Source organism: Octopus sinensis, linkage group LG28 (genome assembly GCF_006345805.1).
Source record: "Octopus sinensis linkage group LG28, ASM634580v1, whole genome shotgun sequence".
NCBI lineage: Eukaryota > Metazoa > Mollusca > Cephalopoda > Octopoda > Octopodidae > Octopus > Octopus sinensis.
In genome coordinates, this window is record NC_043024.1 from 475,563 (window position 1) to 498,330 (window position 22,768).

Consider the following 22,768-nt stretch of genomic DNA (forward strand, 5'->3'; position numbering starts at 1 on the left):
GAGGATATTCTCTTGGTTGCACGTCACTGAACGGCTTCCAGACAATTAATATCCTGGGCAACATAAGGGTTCCAGTGCGGTAATGCAAATTCCAGGTGAGGTCGCACCATAGCTATGAAAAGCCTCAGGTAGATAGCTGGAGAGTGGCTCACAAAGGACTTGGTGAGTGATGCCTAGACACCCTCAGCCTTCTTGGCAATTTTAGCAATGTGTTTTGTCCAACGCAAATCACTGTCAACAATAATGCCCAGGTCATGTTCACAAGAAGACTTTTTGAGATTAGTGTTGGAGAGGGAGTAAGTAGTCACTGGGTTTTTCTTCCCAAAATGTAATAATAAAAATGATAAATAATAATAATCCTTTCTACAAAAGGCATAAGGCTTGAAATTTTAGGTGAGGGAACTAAGTATAGATAATAATAATAATAATAATAATAATAATTGTGTACAGTGCTCAGGTGCACTACAACTCATCTAAAGTGTATATATAATCAGGTGTAGTTTCGGCGGATTTCGGAAAGCATGAGGGCCTTAAAAGATGCAGTGTCATGGCAGTCAACAACTGACGCAGGCAGTTTATTCCATGCTTCAGCAACTCTGAGCGTGAAAAAATGTTTCCGAAAGTCATGGGAGCTGTATTGTTTTCTGACTTTGTAGGCATGTCCACGTGTGTTAGACACATGGAGATCAAAAAGGTGTTCAGTGTTGTTGTTGGTGAGGTGGTTGATAACTTTGTGGGTGTTTACCAAGTCCGTCGCCAAACGCCGGAGCTTCAGTGAATCCATGCCCAGGGAAACAAGGCGCTCAGAATATGGTAGGTGTCTGATGGAGGGTATGCGTTTGGTTGCACGTCTCTGGACAGATTCCAGGAGGTCAATGTTCTGTGCAAGATAGGGGTTCCAAACTGATGATGCGAATTCCAAGTGTGGCCATACCATAGCTGTATACAGTTTTAAATAGATGGCTGGAGAGCGGCTAACAAAAGTTAAACCAGAGTTCAACTGGCACGTATTTTATTAGCCCTGAAAAGGTTGATAAATTTGACCTCAGAACAAAAAGACAGAGGAAATACTGCTAAGCATTTTGCCTACCATGCAAATGATTCCCCCCACACCCCCTGCTTTCTGACCAAAGGCAGGGAGGACGTGAGGGACAGATCTTGACAATGGATTTGGTTGATAGACACAACACTTGAAAGTCAAGAAGCAAATCTGAGATAACAACAATGATAACATATCTAGAATTATAACAAATTTCTCATAATCAGAAGAAGAAAAACGAGTTCATGAGAATGTCTACACCTGTTTCAGTTTGGTTTATCAGTTTTTAGTTCCTCAAATTGACAAGTTACAAATACATTTGTTGTTGTTTGTTGTTGCTGTATGTATGTCTGTCACTCTTCCTGACAAGTTGTGTGTAATGATAACTGTCTTTCTCATTTACATACATGGGTGTATATATGCATGTGTGTGTAGGTATGTATGTATGTATATGTATGCGTGCATATATATATATATACATACACATGTATATATTATATATATATATATATATGTACACATGTGCCTGCCTGTGTGTGTATATATATATATATGTATGTATGTATATGTATATACATATGTGTGTATATATATATATATATATACACATGTATATGTATATACATATGTATGTATATATACATATATATATATATAATATATATATATATTATATATATATATATATATATATATATATATATATATATATGTATGTATTATATACATATATATATATATATGCATAAGGTCCAACTGATAGGAGATTTGTATACAAAGTGACAGGTATGTGCAAACATTATAATTTGCTTTGAGAAAATAAGAGATCCCATGGTGAGAAATTGGTTACTGAATATTTTATTACAGGCATAAGATGGACCATTAATTGTTTCTTGTTTGAATGGGATATTACTGGTACAAGTGTGGGGCAGAGGAGTTGTTGATACTTGGTTTAGAAATAATGGCAGGGAGTTGCAAGTGTGTGTGTGTGTGTATGTGTGCGTGTGTGTATGTGTATGTGTGCGTGTGTATATGTGTGTGTGTGTGTGTGTGTAGTCACAATGAGGATATTTAAACCTCTTACAAGGATATTAATCCAAGATACATTGGTTTAGGATACATTTGGAATCTGCAGAATACATAGAATCTGAAGGTAGGGAGCTGGCAGAAATGTTAGCACACCAGGCGAAATGCTTAGTAGTGTTTCGTCTGTGTTTATAGTCTGAGTTCAAATTCCGCCGAGGTCAGCTTTGCCTTTCATCCTTCCAGGGTCAATAAATTAAGTACCAGTTGTGTACTGGGGTTGATCTAATCGACTGGGTCCCTCCCCCAAAATTTCGGGCCTTGTGCCTAGAGTAATAAAGAATATATAGAATCTGAGGATTTGAAACATATCTTAATGTTTTGTAATTCTAATTTTGTATGTCAAATAAAACATTTGTAGATGAATATGTTGATTAATTAATAAATTAATTTGTATCCATTAGATCACTTTGTTTTCTAACTCGATAAGAACGTTATATATATATATATATCACCATCATTGTCATTTTATATATAAAACACACACGTTAGTATAGATTCAGAAACAAATATAATCTAATATGTTTATATCCATTCTTAAATTTGATCTTTGTAACCTAAACAAGCCCATATAATAAACTTGTCTCAATTCAGTGACAAACTGCAGACGTATACCAATACACTCTGAGCTTCAGTATTTTTCTTGAATAGGCGCAGGCATGGCAATGTGGTAAAAAACTTGGTTGGCAACCACATTGTTCCAGGTTCACTCCCATACATGGCACCTTGGGCAAGTATCTTCTACTACAACCTCAGGAAGACAAAACCTTGTGAGCAAATTTGGTAGGCAGAAACTAAAAGAAATCTATCATATGTGTGTGTGTTTGTCCCCCACCACTGCTTGGTAACTGGTGTTGGTTTGTCTATGTCTCTGTAACTGAACAGTTTGGGAAAAGAGACCGACAGAATAAGTACCAGGCTTTAAAAAAAGAACTGGGGGCGATTCATTCAACTAAACTTCTTCAAAATAGTGCTCTAGCATGGCCACAGTCTAATGAAACAAGTAAAAGATAAAAGATAAGACAGCACATCACTAATATTAGTCAGATAGATAGATAGATAGATAGATAGATAGATAGATAGATAGATAGATAGATAGATAGATAGGTACATAGGTAGATAGACAGACAGACAGGCAGACACCATCATGATGATGATGACGATACACACACACAAACTTGCAGAGGATGAATTTCCAGAAAGTTAATTACTTAGTTTGTAAATCAATTAACAACTTAATTAGTATCACTATACCAGTAAAAATTTCTTTCTCTTCCTGGATAATTAATAAGGAAGCTTTCCTAATTACTTAAATTTAAAGGATGTAAATCAAACTTTGAAACACAGCTGTGCCCCCAACTCATTCCTCCTAATAAATTATTTTCTAAATAACTTTCCGGAAAACTGATATTTGTGAGATTTTCTCCAAATATCTTTCAGGCGGTGATTATATTGGAATTTAATGTAAAAATAAAAAAGAAATATTGGCTGTGCATACATACATAATGACACACATCGCATATAATTATAAAACGAAACTGGAAATTTTGTAAAAAAAATATGTGATGTGTGTATGTACTAATTTCTTTTCTTTCGTTTTCCAGATTAAATTCCGATATAATCGTCATCTACAGTAGCTTAGTAGAAAATTTCATTAAAATAAAAAAAAACATTTTTCTGACAGTTATAAAGAAACGAAATCGAAGGGGCCCACTTGTGTAGGTTTACCCCGTCATTTTTATAAGGTCCCATCTAAGACCAAACGGTAGCTTTGTAAATATGGGTCACAATTTAGTCCAATACAGAAGCAAAAATCGCTTCACATGTGACATGCAGTCATAATAGTTCCATACAATTACATAGAACTGGTGTCAGCTATTCTTAGATGATGTTATGTAATGTCTAAGTAATCGGTAAGTGTTTAATACTACGGAGATCCTAAATAACAGCATTATTCTGTCATCTGAGGTATGTAAATTATTATTTTTAATTATCATTTATTATTCTACCCTCTTCTGGGTGTATTTTTTCCGATTTAAAAGGTAACTTCCAATAAATTTAGGTGTCTCTCCTAGCAGCCGATCGTCATGTTTACAATGAAGGTCACTGTCTATTTTGGCGGAGTTATTTTCTTTGGCTGGCCTAATCAATCAGACATATGGTAGACGGTATTCCAGCCAGGACCATCATGTCTTGATGGAGAGGCGTAAACATTTTTGGATCTTGTTAGTTTGTGTCACAAAATCAGCCTCCTTTCATTTTGCTCAGGTTGTTTCCAAATTTGGGCTAAGGATGGAGTTCGGAATTTTGATTACACTCAACTTTATCTCGTAAATTAAAGAATTTGATGTTATTTGGAATTAAAGTTGGAAAATTTGTGTAATTTTAGCCAATCAACAGACAGCAAGGCATTAACAGCTAGTTACCATAGCAACATATGACTCGCCGTGTTGCGTCTTCTCGCCTGCACGCAATTTCTCTGTACATGTTTCGATTTTGTTGCCAACTTTATAAATCGTCCATTACCTGTGCTTATATCAATTAGAATTTAAAAAGAGTGTTATCCCTAAAAAATAAAAAGTGTAATAAATCTAGGCACAATATAAGAAAGTGCTTCGTATGAATTTATACTAGTGGTGCACTCGCAATGAGTGTAGTGCACGTTTGTCAGTAAGATCAGGAGGAAAAAAAGAAAAACCTCGGTTTTTTCGCCTGCATTCAACGTATCTAACCGCCAAACCCGTCGCAAGAAAGGGGGAGGGTGGTTATGGACCTCGAAGTTTTCCGGAACCCACAAAAGGAAAGATTTGGCTGCTATTTCTCACAAACCCTGCTACCACGTAACAGCTATTTGCGATAGAGGACCCGCCGTTATCGCAAATAGTTGCTAATGTGAGTGCACTTGTACAAATTTACCCAAACATATACAGACAAATACAGTAATATAACGAAAAATAAATAAATAAAAACATGACTTCATAAGGTATTTCTCTTTATTTAGAAACCTAGAATGAACAGGTTAGAAAGGGTACAACCTTAGACAGGGTACAACCTTAAAGTTGACACCGTTCGCTACAGCCAGCAAAAGTTTATTTTGACTTAAAAATAGAAAATGTTTCGATTTTTAAACGTCTCTAACTTTTTCGTCAAATTTTTCTCAATAAATTCTTTGGTTCAAATGAATAAGAAATGAATATGTTTAATGTGACATATTTTCAGATTTTAAAAGGGGGCTGATTTTGTGACTCAAACTAAACCCACAACCTTTCTTGAGCACAAGTTCTGGTCATTTTTTGAAACTTAAAAATGACCAAACGAGACATTAGTTTTGGAAAAAATGGATTGCAGTCCAACAGGGGAAAGAATATTGGATGATCTTTCGATATATTGGTTGTTAAACACCAACAATTATGAAGATATTTTATTAGCAACCTCAATTACAATCGGGGTCAAAGTTTAGGGAAGATTTCTTGAAAAAGAGGACCTGACTATGCTTCGGACTCTCAACTTCAACAACAGCAACAACTATGCTGACCAATTTTTATTCCCAAAGATCAAGTAACACTACTAAATAATGATGCAATGCTTGCAATATAATCATTTCAAATAAATAGGGAGAAATTTTTTTAATTTCGGAAGTTGCTCGTTTTGCCCCACCCCTATAGCTTTGTTCTTCGAGATCCAATCCCAAAGAAAGAACCATTCCACGTTCTATCGATAATTTATAAATTCGTATGACATCAACATTTTACATTTAGTTCTGTTTATCAAGTGTGTCCGCAATCAGCTGCGCTCATTATCTCGTTAAAACGTAATTATTTTAGCAGCTGAGTCACTTCCTTTGTTGATTCAGTGTAAATTTAATCAGGCGTCGTTCGACTTCAGATGTAATCACTTCACAAACAGACACAACACGAAAATATTTACTGTTTCCTTCCGACATTGTCCAGGACAAAGAGATTAAAACAATCGGTTCATACATCGATTCTGTTTTAAGGTTTAATATTTATTTTACTTTGCATTTTCCTTCCTTTATGAACCCAACAAGATTAATCTCTAAATATCAATTATTTTATTTCATCAACCTCTAAATAATTTGGCTTTGATTTCTGCCTTTCAAATGAAATGTCCTTTTGCAATCGTAAATTATATGTTGTATGTTTTTATGTGTTCACACTGATTATATATGTGTTATATATTTTGCTTGTTTCAATCATTTGACTGCGGCCAGGCTGGGGCACTGCCTTGAAGTGTTTTAGTTGAATAAATCGACCCCAGGATTTTTTTTCTTATTTTAGCGGTTTCCTTGACCCAACCGCTAAACTACGGGGACGCAAACACACCAACACCATTTGTTAAGCTGTGGTGGGGGACAAACACAAAGACACATACACACACAGTTATAGAAACACACGCACACACAGTTGTATACTGTTTACTTTCTGTATCTACCTTTCAAACACACAGAAACGTAAACATAGATCCGTGCATATATCTTACTACATATCTTTTGCTCGTTTTAGTCATTGCACTGCGGTCATGTTGGGGCAACGCCTTGAATACTGATATTCTAAGCCTGGTAATTAATCCATCAGTCTTTCGCTGGACTGCTAAGCTATGGGAACGAAAACAAACCAACACACATACACACCTATAAACGTAGTGACGGGGGTTAATTGTCACTAATTTCGCGCATGCGCATTGATTGTTTTTGTTTTCTTTTAGTTTGTCGACTACACAGTATGGTAGGGTCAGAGAGAGAGATGGTGGCAAGTGTCAGGGCATATCCTTGGGGTACATGGATCATAATGTAAGAACTCGATTTTGCTGGAGTGGATGGGTCTTCTCAAGAATCACCAAATATCTCGATCCAGTGTCATTTCTTCTGTGATGCTCAATATCTTGAGATCAGTCTCCACTACTTCATCCCTTCCTCTTCCTAGGTCTCCCTCTTCTGCAAATTCCACCCATTTTAAAAATAATCAGTACTTCTTTATACTTCTTTCTTGAATCTATATATGTGTATCATCATCTTTATCATATAAATGACAATGCCAAGGGCCATACCAGGTCCCATAGTCTGTTAGGGCTTGGCTTCTATGGCAGGAAGCCCTGCTTAACACAAACGACTCCACAGAGTGTACTGGATGCTTTTTACATAGCACCAGCACCCACTTCTACTTGGCACCCTGATTTTAGGATCTCAGTTCTGTTGTGGTGGTCGTGTCAAGTACAGCAAAGCACCACATATCTCAGTCCTTTGTCATCTCCTTTGTAAGGTTCAACATTTTGAGATCAGCATTCAATATTTCATCCCATGTCTTCCTGAGTCTCCCACTTTCACAACTTCCCTACACTTTAAGTGACTGACACTTCTTCATGCAGCTGATCTCATCCATCCGCATCACACGACCAAACCAGCTCAGTCTCCTTTCTTGCACTCTGCATATAATTCTTCTTATGCCCAACTTCTCTCTACATACAGCATCACATTACTCTCACCATATTCAACCTTTCCTTCTTCTTCTTTTCTTGTCTCTTCTTTTTATTTATTTATTTACAACTCTGATGAAGCTCCATGATTCAAATCAGTTTTATTACCAACTATGATAAATATTCTCTTTGTATCATAATGGTAATTCTAAAGAACATCGGCAGCAGAAACAGCTGTAAGATGGAATGCAGTCTTTTTGTAAATTATTAATAAATAATAATGGATGCAAATGAATTGTTGTTCATCACTGTTATCTCCATTTTCTCTTTTCTTTCTATATAATTTATTCAGTTACTAAATTTCTTTTCTGTTGCAGTATTTCAACAATGTTGCGAACTGTGATATTTATTTTGGCCGTCGTTTGCCTAAGTTCTGTTAATGCTGGTAAGTTTATGACTAATCTGTTTATCAACCTTATCCTTCCTGTTTTCCATATCTACATTATCTTTTAATCCACCTCATCAATTTCTGATTATTTCCAGTTACTTTTGTTTTCCTTTAACCTCCAAGCAGCTCTGATTGAACAGATGTAAGATTGACCTGCTAGAAATAGCTGTCAAATCTCCATCAATAACACCCTGCTGTCTTAAAAGAGAGGACACAGTGGAAAAAAAAGTAATCCTAGGTAGAGAAAAGCATAGATTAGATCAATATACATAACCAGTCTGACCACTGAGTTATAGTGGTCATTCAACCATGCCAGTAGCTCAGGTATTATACTGTCTGCCATTTCATACTAACTGACCACTGAGCCATCCTGACTTGTCAGTACTCCCTGCCTAACTGTTTCCAGTTCATTCCATATATGCTACATGATGATGATGATGATGATGATGATGATGATTATCGTCATCATCATTTAATATCTGTTGTCCATGCTGGCATGGTTTGACCTGGGCTGGTAAGCTGAGGGGCTATACCAGTCTGATTTGGCATGGTTTCTACAGCTGGATGCCCTTCCTACTGCCAACCACTCCGAGAGTGTAATGGGGGCTTTTACATGTCACTGGCACAGGTGCCAGTTGCGTGACACCAGTATCTGCCACAACTATGATTCCACTCGACTTGTTGGGTCTTCTTCTCAAGCACAGCATATTGCCAAAGGTCTCAGTCACTTGTCATTGCCTCTGTGGGGCCCAACGCTCAAAAGGTGCTTTTTAACATGACACCAGTAAAACTGCTAGTTTTGTGACACCAGCATTGGCCATATTGCCTCCGTGATGCCCAACGCTCAAAAGGTGCTTTACGCAAATTAATTATATAAAATACATTTATAAAATAAAATGAACACAGAATTTTGCTTCTCACAATATACAAACATTTTTCATGGCACCAGCAGACAAAATGGAAAAGGCGATGCCCTGGAGGATAGTAAGGGAGATGCACTGGAACAGCCACCCTGACTGATGGGGCTTGCACTTGAGGACAGCAGTCTCCACCCTGATAGCAACAATATGGTTCAAGGGACCAAGAATACTGAAGTTCCCAACTGTTTGACCGTGAACCTATCAGAGAGCGACCAATACCTTGAGAATTTACTCCCCCTCTTCCTCCCTCCGTATTGTTTATTGACCCGTTTACCACCTGTTCTACCTTTTGGTTTCATTTCAGACACAGCATCGTCCGAGAAAATTGTCTGTTATTATGCAACCGGTCTTTCAAATTACTCTACCCCTTTGCCACCCGGTCTCGACCCTACCTTATGTACTCATTTGATCTTAATTGGATCCAGTATAATTGATGGACAGATCAAACCCCAAAAACCAACTGATCCACAGGTGTACTATGAGAAAATTCCTTTAATGAAAAAACTTAACCCACAGCTGAAAGTTTTATTATGCAATGGAGGAAATTTCAATGGGGTTCTTGCCACAAGTCAGAATCGATCCAGGTACAGTGCATCTTAGAGTATATGGATTAATCAATTATATTATAAAAGAGAAGCTGATCTCCGTCTGTCCATCACAAAACATATGTGGGGGAGAGGAAGAGAAAAAGTTGTTGCTGTTGAGAGAGAAATACAGTGAGATAGAGAGAGAGAATGTGTGTGTGTGCAAAAGATAGATAGATAGGTGGTGTTGTCACCATAGTAACTAAGAAGTTTTTATTAAAAATACAGGAACTTTTAGTGCAAGTTTGTCAACACAACACATCACAGACTTCAAAACAAAAAAACAAAAGAGTTTCAATATATTACCATATTTTTTGGTTGTTTGTGTGTATGTGTACTCTTTTACTCTTACTTGTTTCAGCCATGCATCTGTGGTCATGCTGGAGCACCACCATGTTTACTCTTGTACGTTCTAAGTTCAAATTCCCTCTAGGCTGTCTTTGCCTTTCATCCTTTCAGGTGTCAGTAAAATAGGTACCAGTTGAGCACCAGGGATGACTGATATTAGCTTAACTAAGCCTGAGTAAGTGTATTAAAAACTGCACCCCTCTGCCAAGCCATGTTGAGCCAGTGTAGCAGAATAGACTCATCAAACCAGTGTGACCTGAGGGTCAAATTCATAGCCTCCATGTCAGACCATATATATGTTTGTATATATGTATGTATGTGTGATATGTGTATGCATGGTGTGCATGTGTGTGTGTGTGTATTATTGTTTGCTGAACTTAGTTCTGCATGATAGTTATAAACGAGGGGGACTGTCGTACAAGCAGTGATTTTTGTTCCTGTTTTGAGTCTTCCCTGAAGACATGTCTGATCATGAGAAATATTAGCTTAAATGGTAAAAGATCAGGCTTGGCAACAGGAAATACATCCTACCTCAACAAACTGCATCTGATCCATTGAGCATGGAAAACTGCACATTAAAAATGATGAAGCAGTGATGCTGGTGGTGGTAGTGGTTATGGTGGTGGTGGTGGTGGTGGTGGTGGTGGTGGTGGTGGCAGTGATGATGATGGTTGTGGTCAGCCAGGAGCTATAATAAAAGACACTTGTCCAAGGTACTGTGCAGAACTGAACCTTGAGCCATGTGGTTGCAAAGCAAGCCTCTTCACCATATAACCATTTTTTAAAATAATTTTCAATTCTTCTTATTCCAGATTTGCCAACAGTTCTTTGCCCATTCTCAGGAAATATGGTTTTGATGGGTTGGATCTTGATTTCGAATTCCCTGCTTGGAATGGTTTACCCAAGTATCAGAAACATTCCTTCAGTCTTTTATTGATGGTAATTAACTTTGCTTCAAAACTTTACAAGTATTTAATCTGTTATATTCGGTTTTTGATATCCATATTTTGTCAGCAATAACATCAGGAGTAATAGTGCCCCAGCTGGCCATTTGCTGATTGCCGGCATATTTGGTATTGTCAAGAAAGTGTCTATATATAAAAGATGCGTGCAGTATGTAAAGGACACATATAGATATATAAAGGTTATATACAAATATATAAAGGACACACACACACATACAGTTATAAAGGACAGCTACAGATGTAAAAGTCATATATGGATATATAGCATGTACACATAGAGGACAAATACAGACATATAGGCCATTTATAGATTTGAACAACATAGGACATATATTGGTCATATACATAAAAGACATGCATCATCTCCATAACAGCAAGGTTCATTTCATCTGTCTTCCATGAGAAATATGTCTGGACATGGAAAAATGTTATTTTGCTTGGAAACAGGTGAAGGTTGGTGACAGGAAGGGCATCCAGTCTAAAAATATGCCTAAACAAATCCCAGCTGACCCATGCAAGCATTGAAAAGTGGACATTAGATGATGATGATGATGGTGCAAGGTATCAGTGTTGATGTCTCAGGTAAATATATACTACTAGGCTCAAGGCTTTAATAGAAGACACTTGACCACAGTGCCATGCAGTGGGACTGAACCTCATCATCATCATATATATATCTTCTCTTTCTCTCTCTCTATCTCTCTCTTTCCCCTCCCACTCCCATGTGACCCATTCTCCTCTCTCTGTCCTCTTCCTTTCTTCGCTTGGCCATTCATTCATTCAGTCTCCCTTCTCACAGGTTCTGCTTCCAACAGTCAGTTCGTTTCTTCACCTTTCATTCTCTCTTTCCGTCTCCACTTTCCGGTCCCAGTCCTTTCGGACATTTTCCTTGCATGACTCAGACACGTCTTGTCCTATTCTCGAACTGTCCAACCTTTATTTTTATTTGTGTATTATCTTTTATATTTTACTTGTTGCGGCCATACTGGGGCATCGCCTTGAATGAATCAACCCCAGCACTTTTTTTAAGCCTTGTACTCGTTCTATCAGTATCTTTTACTGAACTGTTAAGTTACAGGGATGTAAACACACCAACACCGGTTGTCAATCAGTGGTGAGAGAACAAACACAGACACAAAAACATGTACACACACACACACACATATATATAATCAAGTTTCCAAAATTTTCCAAATTTTGGTTGATGGGGATATATAATCCAAGCCGGTACCAATATGAACTTCTACCAATTGATAATGCTGGTTAGCGTACAGGAGTTTATGTACTTTCAGTTGGTTGTTTACCTATTCTGTGTACTTTGTGATGCTGGACAATGCAGTTGTCTCTAAGGAGTCTGTTGGCTTTTTGGTAGACGAGAAATACTGAATCAGTTTCAGGAAAACAGAGATTTGAGAATATCCAATTTTTTAAATTTATTTATGCAGTCTTTAAATTTCTTCGGAAAAATTGGATACTCTCTATCCTCTGTTTACCTTAAACTGATCTTTCAGCTACCAAACTCTTTTACTACAAAAGTAACCTCAAAAAAAGGTTGAGGTGGGGTTTGCACAATTTTGAGGTTTCTTAACAAAGGGAGGCAACTCTGCCTGAACAAGCTTTACGTCTTAGAGAAGAAAATGTTTAAAATACAGAGTTTTACCAGGGAATGAAACTTCAAAGATACACCATGAACTTTATTATTATTATTATTATTTAATAGATAATCTTTTAATGTAAAGAGTGTTTGTCTGTGTTTTGATTACAGCAGACCCATAGCATAGTTCTGTTTTGTTTTTCTTCCTGAAATACTGTAAATCTATGTCTTTCTTTTGATAAAAGAGTGTTTTAAGAGAGATTTGGCTGCTATTTGTAGTATCTCAAGTTAGCACAGAGACATCTGTGTGTGTGTCTTTTCTCAGAATATTTTGCACAATAATTTTTGGACATCTTCCTGCTAACCATTCAACTTCAAATTACAATTGTTAATTGCTGGAAGTCAAGTGGACTGAGATGTACATATAGTGTTAATGTATAGAGTTGGCAGTTCAATATGAAATTAGCCCTGAGGCTAATCAAGAAACACATTGTACTAAATGTACAGTCCATAATATACTTCGGATCTATGCAAGGGGCAGGTTCTGAGGAAGGTGAATGATAAATAAATAGCAACAGATGCATATGTCAATTCACTACAACTGTTTCCAACTAATTTTTAATTAATTGGTTAATGAAGACATTACATCATTAGAAAAAACTGTTTTCATTGTGTGAATACATGAACCACAACATTCAAAACCATTCGGAATTCAATGGGGTGGGCAGCTTCATGATTTTTGTGACTCTTGCTGGTCAAGATGAACAACCTGTTAGAGTTTGAATGTTGTGGTTCATGTATTGACACAATGAAAACAGTTTTTTCTAATGATGTAATGTCTCCATTAATTAATAATTTAAAAATTAGTTGGAAACAGCTGTAGTGAAATGACACATTATCCATCTGTTGTTATTTATTCATTTATATATATATATATCATCATCATCATTGTTTAAAGTCTGCCTTCCATGCTACCATGGGTCGGACAGGTATATCACCTAATTGTTAAGGTGTTGCACTCACAATCTAGCAATTGTGGGTTCAATTCCTGGGCTGGGCAATGTTTTGTGTTCTTGTGTAAAACACTTCATTCCACATTGCTCCAGTCCACTCAGCTGTAAATGAGTAACACTGCAAAGACCTCACTTTCCAGTTTGGGGGAATATTGGCCTGCTTGCCTAGCCTATAAGGTGGCATCATTCAAAAGCTAAAACAATGCAAATTGCATTGTGACTAGCGATGTATAACAACATTCGTTAGCCAGATCGATCATATGATATATATATATATATACATTTACCTTTGTTACTACTCTGGCTTTCATACACACATACTCACACATACATAAAAAATATAGAGGTATGTATATGTGTGGGAGATGTATATCAAAGTTTGTCTTTCACTTCATCTTACAGGAACTCTATGCATTGTTTCAACAAGAAGCTGCCCTTACCAACAGACCACGCTTGATGCTGACTGCAGCTGTCGTTTCCACAAAGGAGATAACTGATGCCTCTTATGAAGTCCCTATTCTTGCTAAGTAAGTAATTCCATATTTGTTCATCTCCTTTATGTGTATGTCCTATAAATGTTCTGACCATGTTGTTTATATCTGTAAATGGCCTTTATGTCTGTATGTGTCCTTTATGTGTATGTGCTATATATCTGTATATGTCTTTTACATCTGTATCTGTCCTGTGTAGCTGCATGTCTTCTTTATGTCTGCATGTGTCCTTTATAGTTGTATGCATCCTTTATATTTGTAAGTGTCCTTTATAGTTGTATGTGTCCTTTATATGTGTATGTGTCCTTTATATTTGTATGTGTCCTTTATAGTTGTATGTGTCCTTTATATATGTATGTAATCCCAGCATCCAACTGATAAAATGTCAAGACTGTGTTGGCACCATGAAGAATGCTTCGGTGCCATAGAAATGGATGTATTTTTTCCCCTTTCATCGTTCTGTATGTTTTTGTCTAAGAAGAAAGCTATCATAGAATCTCTGAGACTCTTAGGGGGCAAAGGGACAGAGAGAAGAGAAAATTATCCTCAGACTGGGGACCAAGATCAAGAAGCTTGCAACAGAGTGAAGTCTCTTCTGAAAACATCCAAGGTCCAAGGAGTTGTGTTAAAACCAGGCAATAATTTAACCCTTTAGTATTGAAACCAGCCATATCTAGCTCAAATATGCCTCCTGTTTTACATTTAAACTGGACAAATCAGACCTCTCACACCTACCCTACAATGTCATTCTAAAGATAAACATTCACATCATTGAAATCTCAAAGCTACAAAATAATGCAGGATTAATTAAAAACAGTGTGAATAAACGAGCAGAACATTTGCCAGAGTAATGTGAATGCTAAAGGGGGGTTGAAACAATGTTGATAACCATTTAACTGTTTTAAGCATTTAGAATGTGGCCATGCTGGGGCACCATCTTCAAATACTTTTAATCAAATGAATCGACCCCAGTGCTTTTTTTTAAAGCCTGGTACTTATTTTATCAGTCACGTTTTGCCACACTGCTTAGTTATGAGGACATAAACAAGCTAACACCAGTTGTCAAGTGGTGGTGAAAGACAAACACAGATAGAAAGAGACACAGACATACACATACAGATATGACGGGCTTCTTTCAGTTTCCATCTGCAAAATCCACTCACAAGGCTTTGATCAGCCTGAGGCTATAGTAGAAGACACTTGCCCAAGGTGCCAAGCAGTGGGACTGAGCCTAGAACCATGTGATTTTAATGCTATTTTTAATGGCATTTAAATATTTGTATTTAATATTTTAATGACATTTCAAAGATAGTTGCATGTTTGTATTTTTAATGCATTTTAATGGCCTTTAAATATTTGTATTGAATGATATTTTAAGGCCATTTGCATATTGCATTTAATGATATTTTAAAGGCATTTGAGTATTTGTATTTAATGACATTCACTTTGTTTTCACCTCACCTCCCTGGCCTTTCCTTGCTCTCTTAACATTCTCTTAACATTTCCCTCTCATCTAACTTACCTCTGAACAGAGTACTGGACTTCATCAACCTGATGTGTTACGACTACCATGCTTTTGCTTACTACGATCCCTTCACAGGATTTAACAGTCCACTCTACCCTGAAAAGCATGATTCCATCTATGGCAACCGGTCCATTGTAAGTCTCAATTACCCTTCATTAGTCTTTTTTTCTATTTATAATTCTCTATTTAATTAGTTATATCATTCAATGAATAACCTTTTTATTTCACACGGTGGTCTTACAGGAATCTGTAAATACTGCAATAGAGTCAGAGGGGAAAAGAGATTTAAGCTCAGAGGAAGATAACCATTTCTAAACATGTCCATCGTTTATCTTTGGTGAAGAAATTTTTTTTTTCTCAAAGAGTGAAAAAGAGACAGAAGAACATACACCTTATTGCATATAATTCTTTTATCATTATTATTATTATTATTATTATCATCATAGTAGCCATTTATGATATCATTTCATCCTTATTTGGAATCCTTTTATTTTAGTTACTTCTAGAATGCAGAAATATAAGAATAACTGAGTCATCATCATCATCATCATCGTTTAACGTCTGCTTTCCATGCTGGCATGGGTTGGACAGTTTGACTGAGGACTGGCAAGCCAGAAGGCTGCACCAGGCTCCAATCTGATCTGAGAAGTTCTACAGCTGGATGCCCTTCCAAATGCCAACTTCGCTGAGAGTGTAGTGGGTGATTTTTACATGCCACCAACATGGGAGCCAGTCAGGCAGTCCAACAAACACACTCTGCCAACAAACAACATGAATCTACCAACTGCTACAAACTTCAAAAGAAGACAGATGGATGGGATGGCCTTGAAGTCAAAGATTTTAAAACTAATGGCGACAACACTTGAATATCACCTGAGGAAACACAACTGGATCTCATTATGCAAACAAACAGTTGTGTAACCAAATACCTGTGTTTTTTGAGAACCATGTTGTATGGAAACAATTGTAGTGATTAAAAAATAACTGTCCAACCGTACTCCTTCTTGGTGACTCCAATTTCTTCAGTTTTATAATCACACACAATGAATATCCAAACATATATGTGGAAGTATATAATAATGCTACCGGATAGCATTGGTGGACGATTCTGATGGTGGGCGAGCTTTATACTGTACTCTGCCAAGTTCCCTAATAGAATATACAATAACTAACTATAAAAATATATATATAATTTTCACATCAACACACACACACGTTTATGAGGGGAGGGGCTGCAAAGTTCCTGGCTTTCGATAAAAGAAAATAGAGGAGGATCAGTTAATTATGATTTTATTCAATATATTCCCCTCTCAGATTCACACATTTATTGCAGGAGTCCTTCAGTTTTTCTTAGTCATGTAAAAGAACTCAGAAGGTTGGGCCTCCAGCTAGGCCTTTCATGATAAAGACGTTTACAAACTCATAAGTGAATGTGAGAATTACTCAGAAGCAATTCAAACTCTGGGGAGACTCTACGTGAAACCTTTTAAACTTTGATATTTGAGTTTGGGTTTATAACACCCTTAAAGCCAGGAACTTTTCAGCAGCCCCTTGTACAAGCAAGAAAATTGCTGTTACCTTTATACTAAGGCTCTCTTCATCTTCATATTTTAATGTTCCATTTATATATATATATCTATATATATACATACACATACACACACACATATATGTATATATATATATATATATATATATATATATATATATATATATATATATATATATGTGTGTGTGTATGTGTATGTATATATATAGATATATATATAAATGGAACATTAAAATTAATCAAAGATATATTAAGTATGTCTATTTGCTAGAAATAAGAGTTTTGACTGTTATTTCCAGCAGGTAGACATACTCAGTATGTCCTTTGATTAATTTAAATCTTTCAGCTACTTAATGCTTGGGGGGGGGGTTGCATTTAAATTATTACACTAGATAATAATAGAATCAATGATATCTTCATTGATTCTATTATTATTTCTCATGAATTATTTGTTCCGTATATATATATATATACATATATATATATATATATATATATATATATATATATATATATATATATATATATATGTGTGTGTGTATATTATGTGTGTGTGTGTGTCTTTTTGTTTGTGTTTGTCCTCCACCTCTGCTTGACAACTAGTGTGGGTGTGTGTATGTCCCAATAACTTAGCGGTTTGACAAAAAGACTGATAGAATAAATACCAGGCTTTAAAAGAATAAGTACTGGGGTCAATTTATTGAACTAAAAATTCTTCAAGGCGATGCTCCAGCATGGCCACAGTCTTCTGTCTGAAACAACTAAAAGTTAAGAGTTATATATCTGTTTTCAGGTTTTCTCCGCTAACTACTGGATTCTGAAGGGGATGCCAAAGTCTAAAGTTGTGGTTGGAATTCCTTTGTATGGCCACAGCTACAAGCTGGTGTTTAAGGGTTCGCATGGGGTCCATGCTCTCAGTTATGGACGAGGTGAAAATGGCGGCTTTGTCACTTATCCACAAGTAAGGGTTGCCTTCTTGCTTTTTCTGAACATTCTCTCTCTCTCTCTCTCTCTCTCTCTGACAATAGATTAGCATTGAGATCATCACTCACCAACATTATCATCACCAGTCACATCATCATCAATCACCATCATCATCAGTTACCATCATTGTCAGTCACCATAATCATCAGTCACCATCATCATCAGTTACCATTATCAGTCACGATCATCATCATCAGTCACCATCATCATCAGTCACCATCATCATCAGTCACCATCAGCATCAGTCACCATCAGCATCAGTCACCATCATCATCATCAGTCACCATCATCATCAGTCACCATTATCAACAGTCACCATCATCATCATCATTACCATTACTACTACCATTCCCACCATTTTCTTTGTTAGGATTCCTCACTTGACAATTTCTGCTCTTTGTTTAAGGACTTGATAAAGTTCAATGACCTAGTGGTTAGGGTGTTGCACTCACAACCTTACAGCTATGGTTTCAGTTCCTAGGTCAGGTGGTGTGTTGTGTTCTTGAACAAAACCCTTCGTTTCACATTGCTCCAGTCCACTCGGCTGTAAAACAAGTTCCAGTATTAACTGAGAAGTTAACCCTGTGAATGGCTGGAATCCCATCCAGGGGAGGATTATGATCTCAATCACTTATATTCTATGGAAACCAGGTTCGACTCCAGCCTTATGAGCCCTAGAGCTCATGACTGAGCTAAACTAAGATTAAGGACTTTAAGAGGAGCATTGTTGTCACTGGCACCACCGCTATCATCACCATTATCATCACCATCACCACCACCACCATCACCATCATCATCATTGCAATCATCACCTCATTTTCATCATCACTGCCATCATTATCATCACTATTACCTATTTCTTTACTACCCACAAGGGGCTAAACACAGAGAGGACAAACGGATTAAGTCGATTACATCAACCCCAGTGCGTAACTAGTACTTAATTTATCGACCCCAAAAGGATGAAAGGCAAAGTCGACCTCGACGGAATTTGAACTCAGAACGTAGCGGCTGACGAATACCGCTAAGCATTTCGCCCAGCTCACCGCCTATCATCACTATTACCATTACGTTCTGAGTTCAAATTCTGCCCGGGTTGACTTTGCTTTTCATCCTTTCAGGGTTGATAAATTAGGTACAAGTCAAGTACTAGGATGATGGTGGTGGTGGTGGTGGTTGCTACTGTTGCTGTTGTTGTTGTTGTTTAGCCCAGGTAAGCTTTGACTGTGCAGAGAGCTATGATCAAAGATGTTCTAGCCTTGACCATCCTTATCTTTTGTTAAGGCATAGTGTATCTTGGACTATATTACCTAATATTATCCTACTTGTTGTTGTTCTCAGATGATAGAGTTGGAATATCTTTGATCCTATGTGACCTGGGGTTAAAACAACACCCATCTCTGAATTTCTCTCCCCTCCACCTCTTTCTACTCCACAGGTGTGCAAATATCTCCAATCAAACTTCACCAGGGTGTTCTATGAACAGTGTCAGGTCCCTTACATGTACAAGGATCATCTATGGATTAGTTATGAAGATGAAGAGAGCCTTAGTATAAAGGTAACAGCAATTTTCTTGCTTATACAAGGGGCTGCTGAAAAGTTCCTGGCTTTAAGGGTGTTATAAACCCAAACTCAAATATCAAAGTTTAAAAGGTTTCACGTAGAGTCTCCCCAGAGTTTGAATTGCTTCTGAGTAATTCTCACATTCACTTATGAGTTTGTAAACGTCTTTATCATGAAAGGCCTAGCTGGAGGCCCAACCTTCTGAGTTCTTTTACATGACTAAGAAAAACTGAAGGACTCCTGCAATAAATGTGTGAATCTGAGAGGGGAATATATTGAATAAAATCATAATTAACTGATCCTCCTCTATTTTCTTTTATCGAAAGCCAGGAACTTTGCAGCCCCTCCCCTCATAAACGTGTGTGTGTGTTGATGTGAAAATTATTTGTGCTGGTCAGTATCTGCCAGGTTTCCACATAAATGGCTCAGATCTCATCGAGCATCCAATCAAATACCCCATGTACACTTTTTCTTTCACTTTAATTTAAATTCTTCTTGAGAGAGTCCAAGCCAGTCGCTAATAAAGTGACAAGACATTTTGAGTTGAAGGAGTCCCCTGTGTCTGTAAATATGGAGTGGAGTTGGTAAGTTAGTTGAACTGTCAATGCATACACTTGAGTGAGTGCATCTATTCAAATAAGAATCTCCGGTGAAGAATCTTTGGAATGTCTTACAGATCTTCATTGTGCCACTAATAGATTGGATTTGGAGAATAGCTATCAGTTTCTGTTGCTCTTTCAATGAGACACTTAGAATTTCTAGATTTTTGAGTAAATCTGTAGGTACATTGCCTAATGCACCTGTGTTGAGAAGTACAAATGAAAATTTCTAGTCAATGTGCAGGAGCTAAAAGTTCCTTCTTCCTGGACTTTCGATCAGACATTCACATCCATTGGGCAACTGACCTCTACAACGGTGAGTTCCCTGTCCCACACAACAATATCAGATTTGTTATGTTTGCACTGAGTTTCTGTTTTTAAAGGTATGAATACATGCTGGTCCTGACATGCCTTTGGTGTCAGAGCAAACCTTCCTGTAGATAGTCTTTGCAACTGTATCATGGCTCAGAGGCAAGTAGTATCTTGTAGATGTTTTGGGTCAGCTGCTGATGATGTGGATGATGTCTCCCACACATATATAGCGATATGTGCATGTATGTATGAATGAATGTATTCAGTTATATTTCTAGATTCCTCGTCAATAGAGAAAGAGCCAGTGTCAAACCTAAGACCCGAATCTCCTTCATTGAAAATTTAAATAACATCAACAGAGTATTTTTGCATTTGCGTGTGTATGTGTGCAATACTTTGACTCTGTGCTTGTGTAGAGTTATAGGTTTCATTTTATGTCTCTATTGTCTTGCTTATAGTTACATGTTTAGGCATGGACATATGTACTTAAATGCTAAACCTTTGGAAATGTTTACAAGAATTTGACAGTTCCATTAATGGCTTGTGTCTGTAATCTTATTAGCTTTCTCCCTTCTGGGAGATAATGTATAGCTTAAATATACAATGCAACACTTCTTCCAGGGGATTTGAACCTAAGATGAACCCCAGACTGGTCGTTCAATACTCAACATCTTTTCCATTCAGCCATCACATTTCCTTTTCTCTTCCAGGTGAACTGGATCAAGAGCCATGGTTATCCGGGTATTATGGTGTACTCAATGAACTATGATGATTACTTGGGTGTTTGTGATGGGGGCAAGACAAAGAACCCACTCCTGAAGATTATTAACAAGTTCCGGCTGTAAGGCTCACATCCCACGTCCCTGCCTGCCCACTTTCGTTTCCTAACCTCCCTCGCCCCCACCTGTTTTTATTATTCACATGGACCCTAATATTTTAAATGCTTGCAATAATCCTTCATTGTGCCTCTTTCCTCACCTCTCAATCTCTCAACTTTCTAGCCCTTAAGTTTACAAAGTCCAACCACACCCCTACTCTTTTCATCCTAACATTCGGTTTTACCCCCCACCAATCTTGATTGCGGATCTGCCCCTGGAGCCTAAAAAACATAGCCTTGCAGGATTTCATTATGTGTCTTTCAGTTGTAAGTTCAAATCCTACCCAATCCTTCTTTGTCTTTCATCCTTCTGGGGTGGGGGTCACTAAAATCAATAGCAACACAGTGGAACTCGGCCTGAAACCACATAGTTCAAAAGTAAACTTCAAAAGCCAGGGTATTCGAAGTTGTTATTTCCTAAGAAGTGAAGGATATGTTGTTTGAGTCTCATTAATACATCTCTCTCAAATATGGCACAGCTGTGTCGTAAGAGGTTTGCTTTGCAGCTACATGGCTCTAAGTTCACTCCCACTGCATGGCATCTTCAACAGGTATCTTCAGCTATAGCCCTGGGCCATCCAGGGCCTTCTGAGTGGATGTAGTGAACAGAAGCCTTTTGTGTGTGTATCAATCAATGAGAGAGATGGAAGATGAAATGAGAATCTGTATAAATCCTTACAATCGTTTTGACCCATCTAGCACCAATCCCTTGCAGTGCGATTTATTAATTACTATGTATATATAATGTATGTATGTATGTATGTATGTGTTGTTGTCCAGTCCAGATCAGCACTTATCACACAAGTAAAGTGGTTGGCATAAGGAAAGGTGTCCAGCTGTGACAACCATGCTAAAACAGACAATGGAGCTTGGTGCAGTCCTCTGGCTTGTAAGCATGGAAGATGGACTTAAATGACGGTGATGAACACTGGGGTTGACGTAATTGACTTACTCTTGCCTCCAAAATTTCTTGCTTTGTGCCAAAATTTGAAACTAGTATTTTCCATAAGTTATTTTATATAAACATCATCATCCGCATCTTTTAAAAAGATGGCATGGATTGGAGAGTTTGACAGGTGCTGACCAAGCAGGAGCCTACACCAAGCTTCTGTATCTGTTTTGGAGGGGGCTGAGTGTTTTTTATGTGGCACTCGCACAAGTGAGGTCAGTTTTGGCATGGTTTTTTTTTACAGCTGGATGCCCTTCCAGATGCCAACCATTTCACAGTGTGGACTGGATGCTTTTTAAGTGGTACCTGCAAGTAACTTTGCAAGAAAAGTCGAGAGGAGAGAACGTTTTTCTTTTTCACATTACATTTTTGAAACAAATAAAGAAATTATCATTATTATTACTGCTGTTGTTTTTGAAACTAATTTTTCATTTCCACAGAACTGTTGTTTTCTTTGACTATAGAGAAAAAATTCCCCCTCAGCCCTCCAAA

The 22,768-nt window shown here is 37.3% G+C and overlaps 2 protein-coding genes across 2 annotated transcripts in view; both read left to right on the forward strand.

Annotated features, from left to right (window-relative positions):
* The window catches only part of LOC115225911 (protein O-mannosyl-transferase TMTC3), a 355,782-nt gene that overhangs the window by 78,349 nt on the left and 254,665 nt on the right, over positions 1–22,768 (forward strand). The gene's annotated exons all lie outside the window — the stretch shown is intronic.
* LOC115225914 (acidic mammalian chitinase) lies at positions 3,854–21,675 on the forward strand. The gene is made up of 9 exons (XM_029796920.2): positions 3,854–4,090; positions 7,933–8,000; positions 9,228–9,507; positions 10,668–10,794; positions 13,830–13,954; positions 15,451–15,577; positions 17,786–17,953; positions 19,415–19,534; positions 21,161–21,675. Exons 2-9 carry the CDS (start codon positions 7,943–7,945, stop codon positions 21,293–21,295), a joined length of 1,140 nt encoding a protein of 379 aa, XP_029652780.1. The 5' UTR covers positions 3,854–4,090; positions 7,933–7,942; the 3' UTR covers positions 21,296–21,675.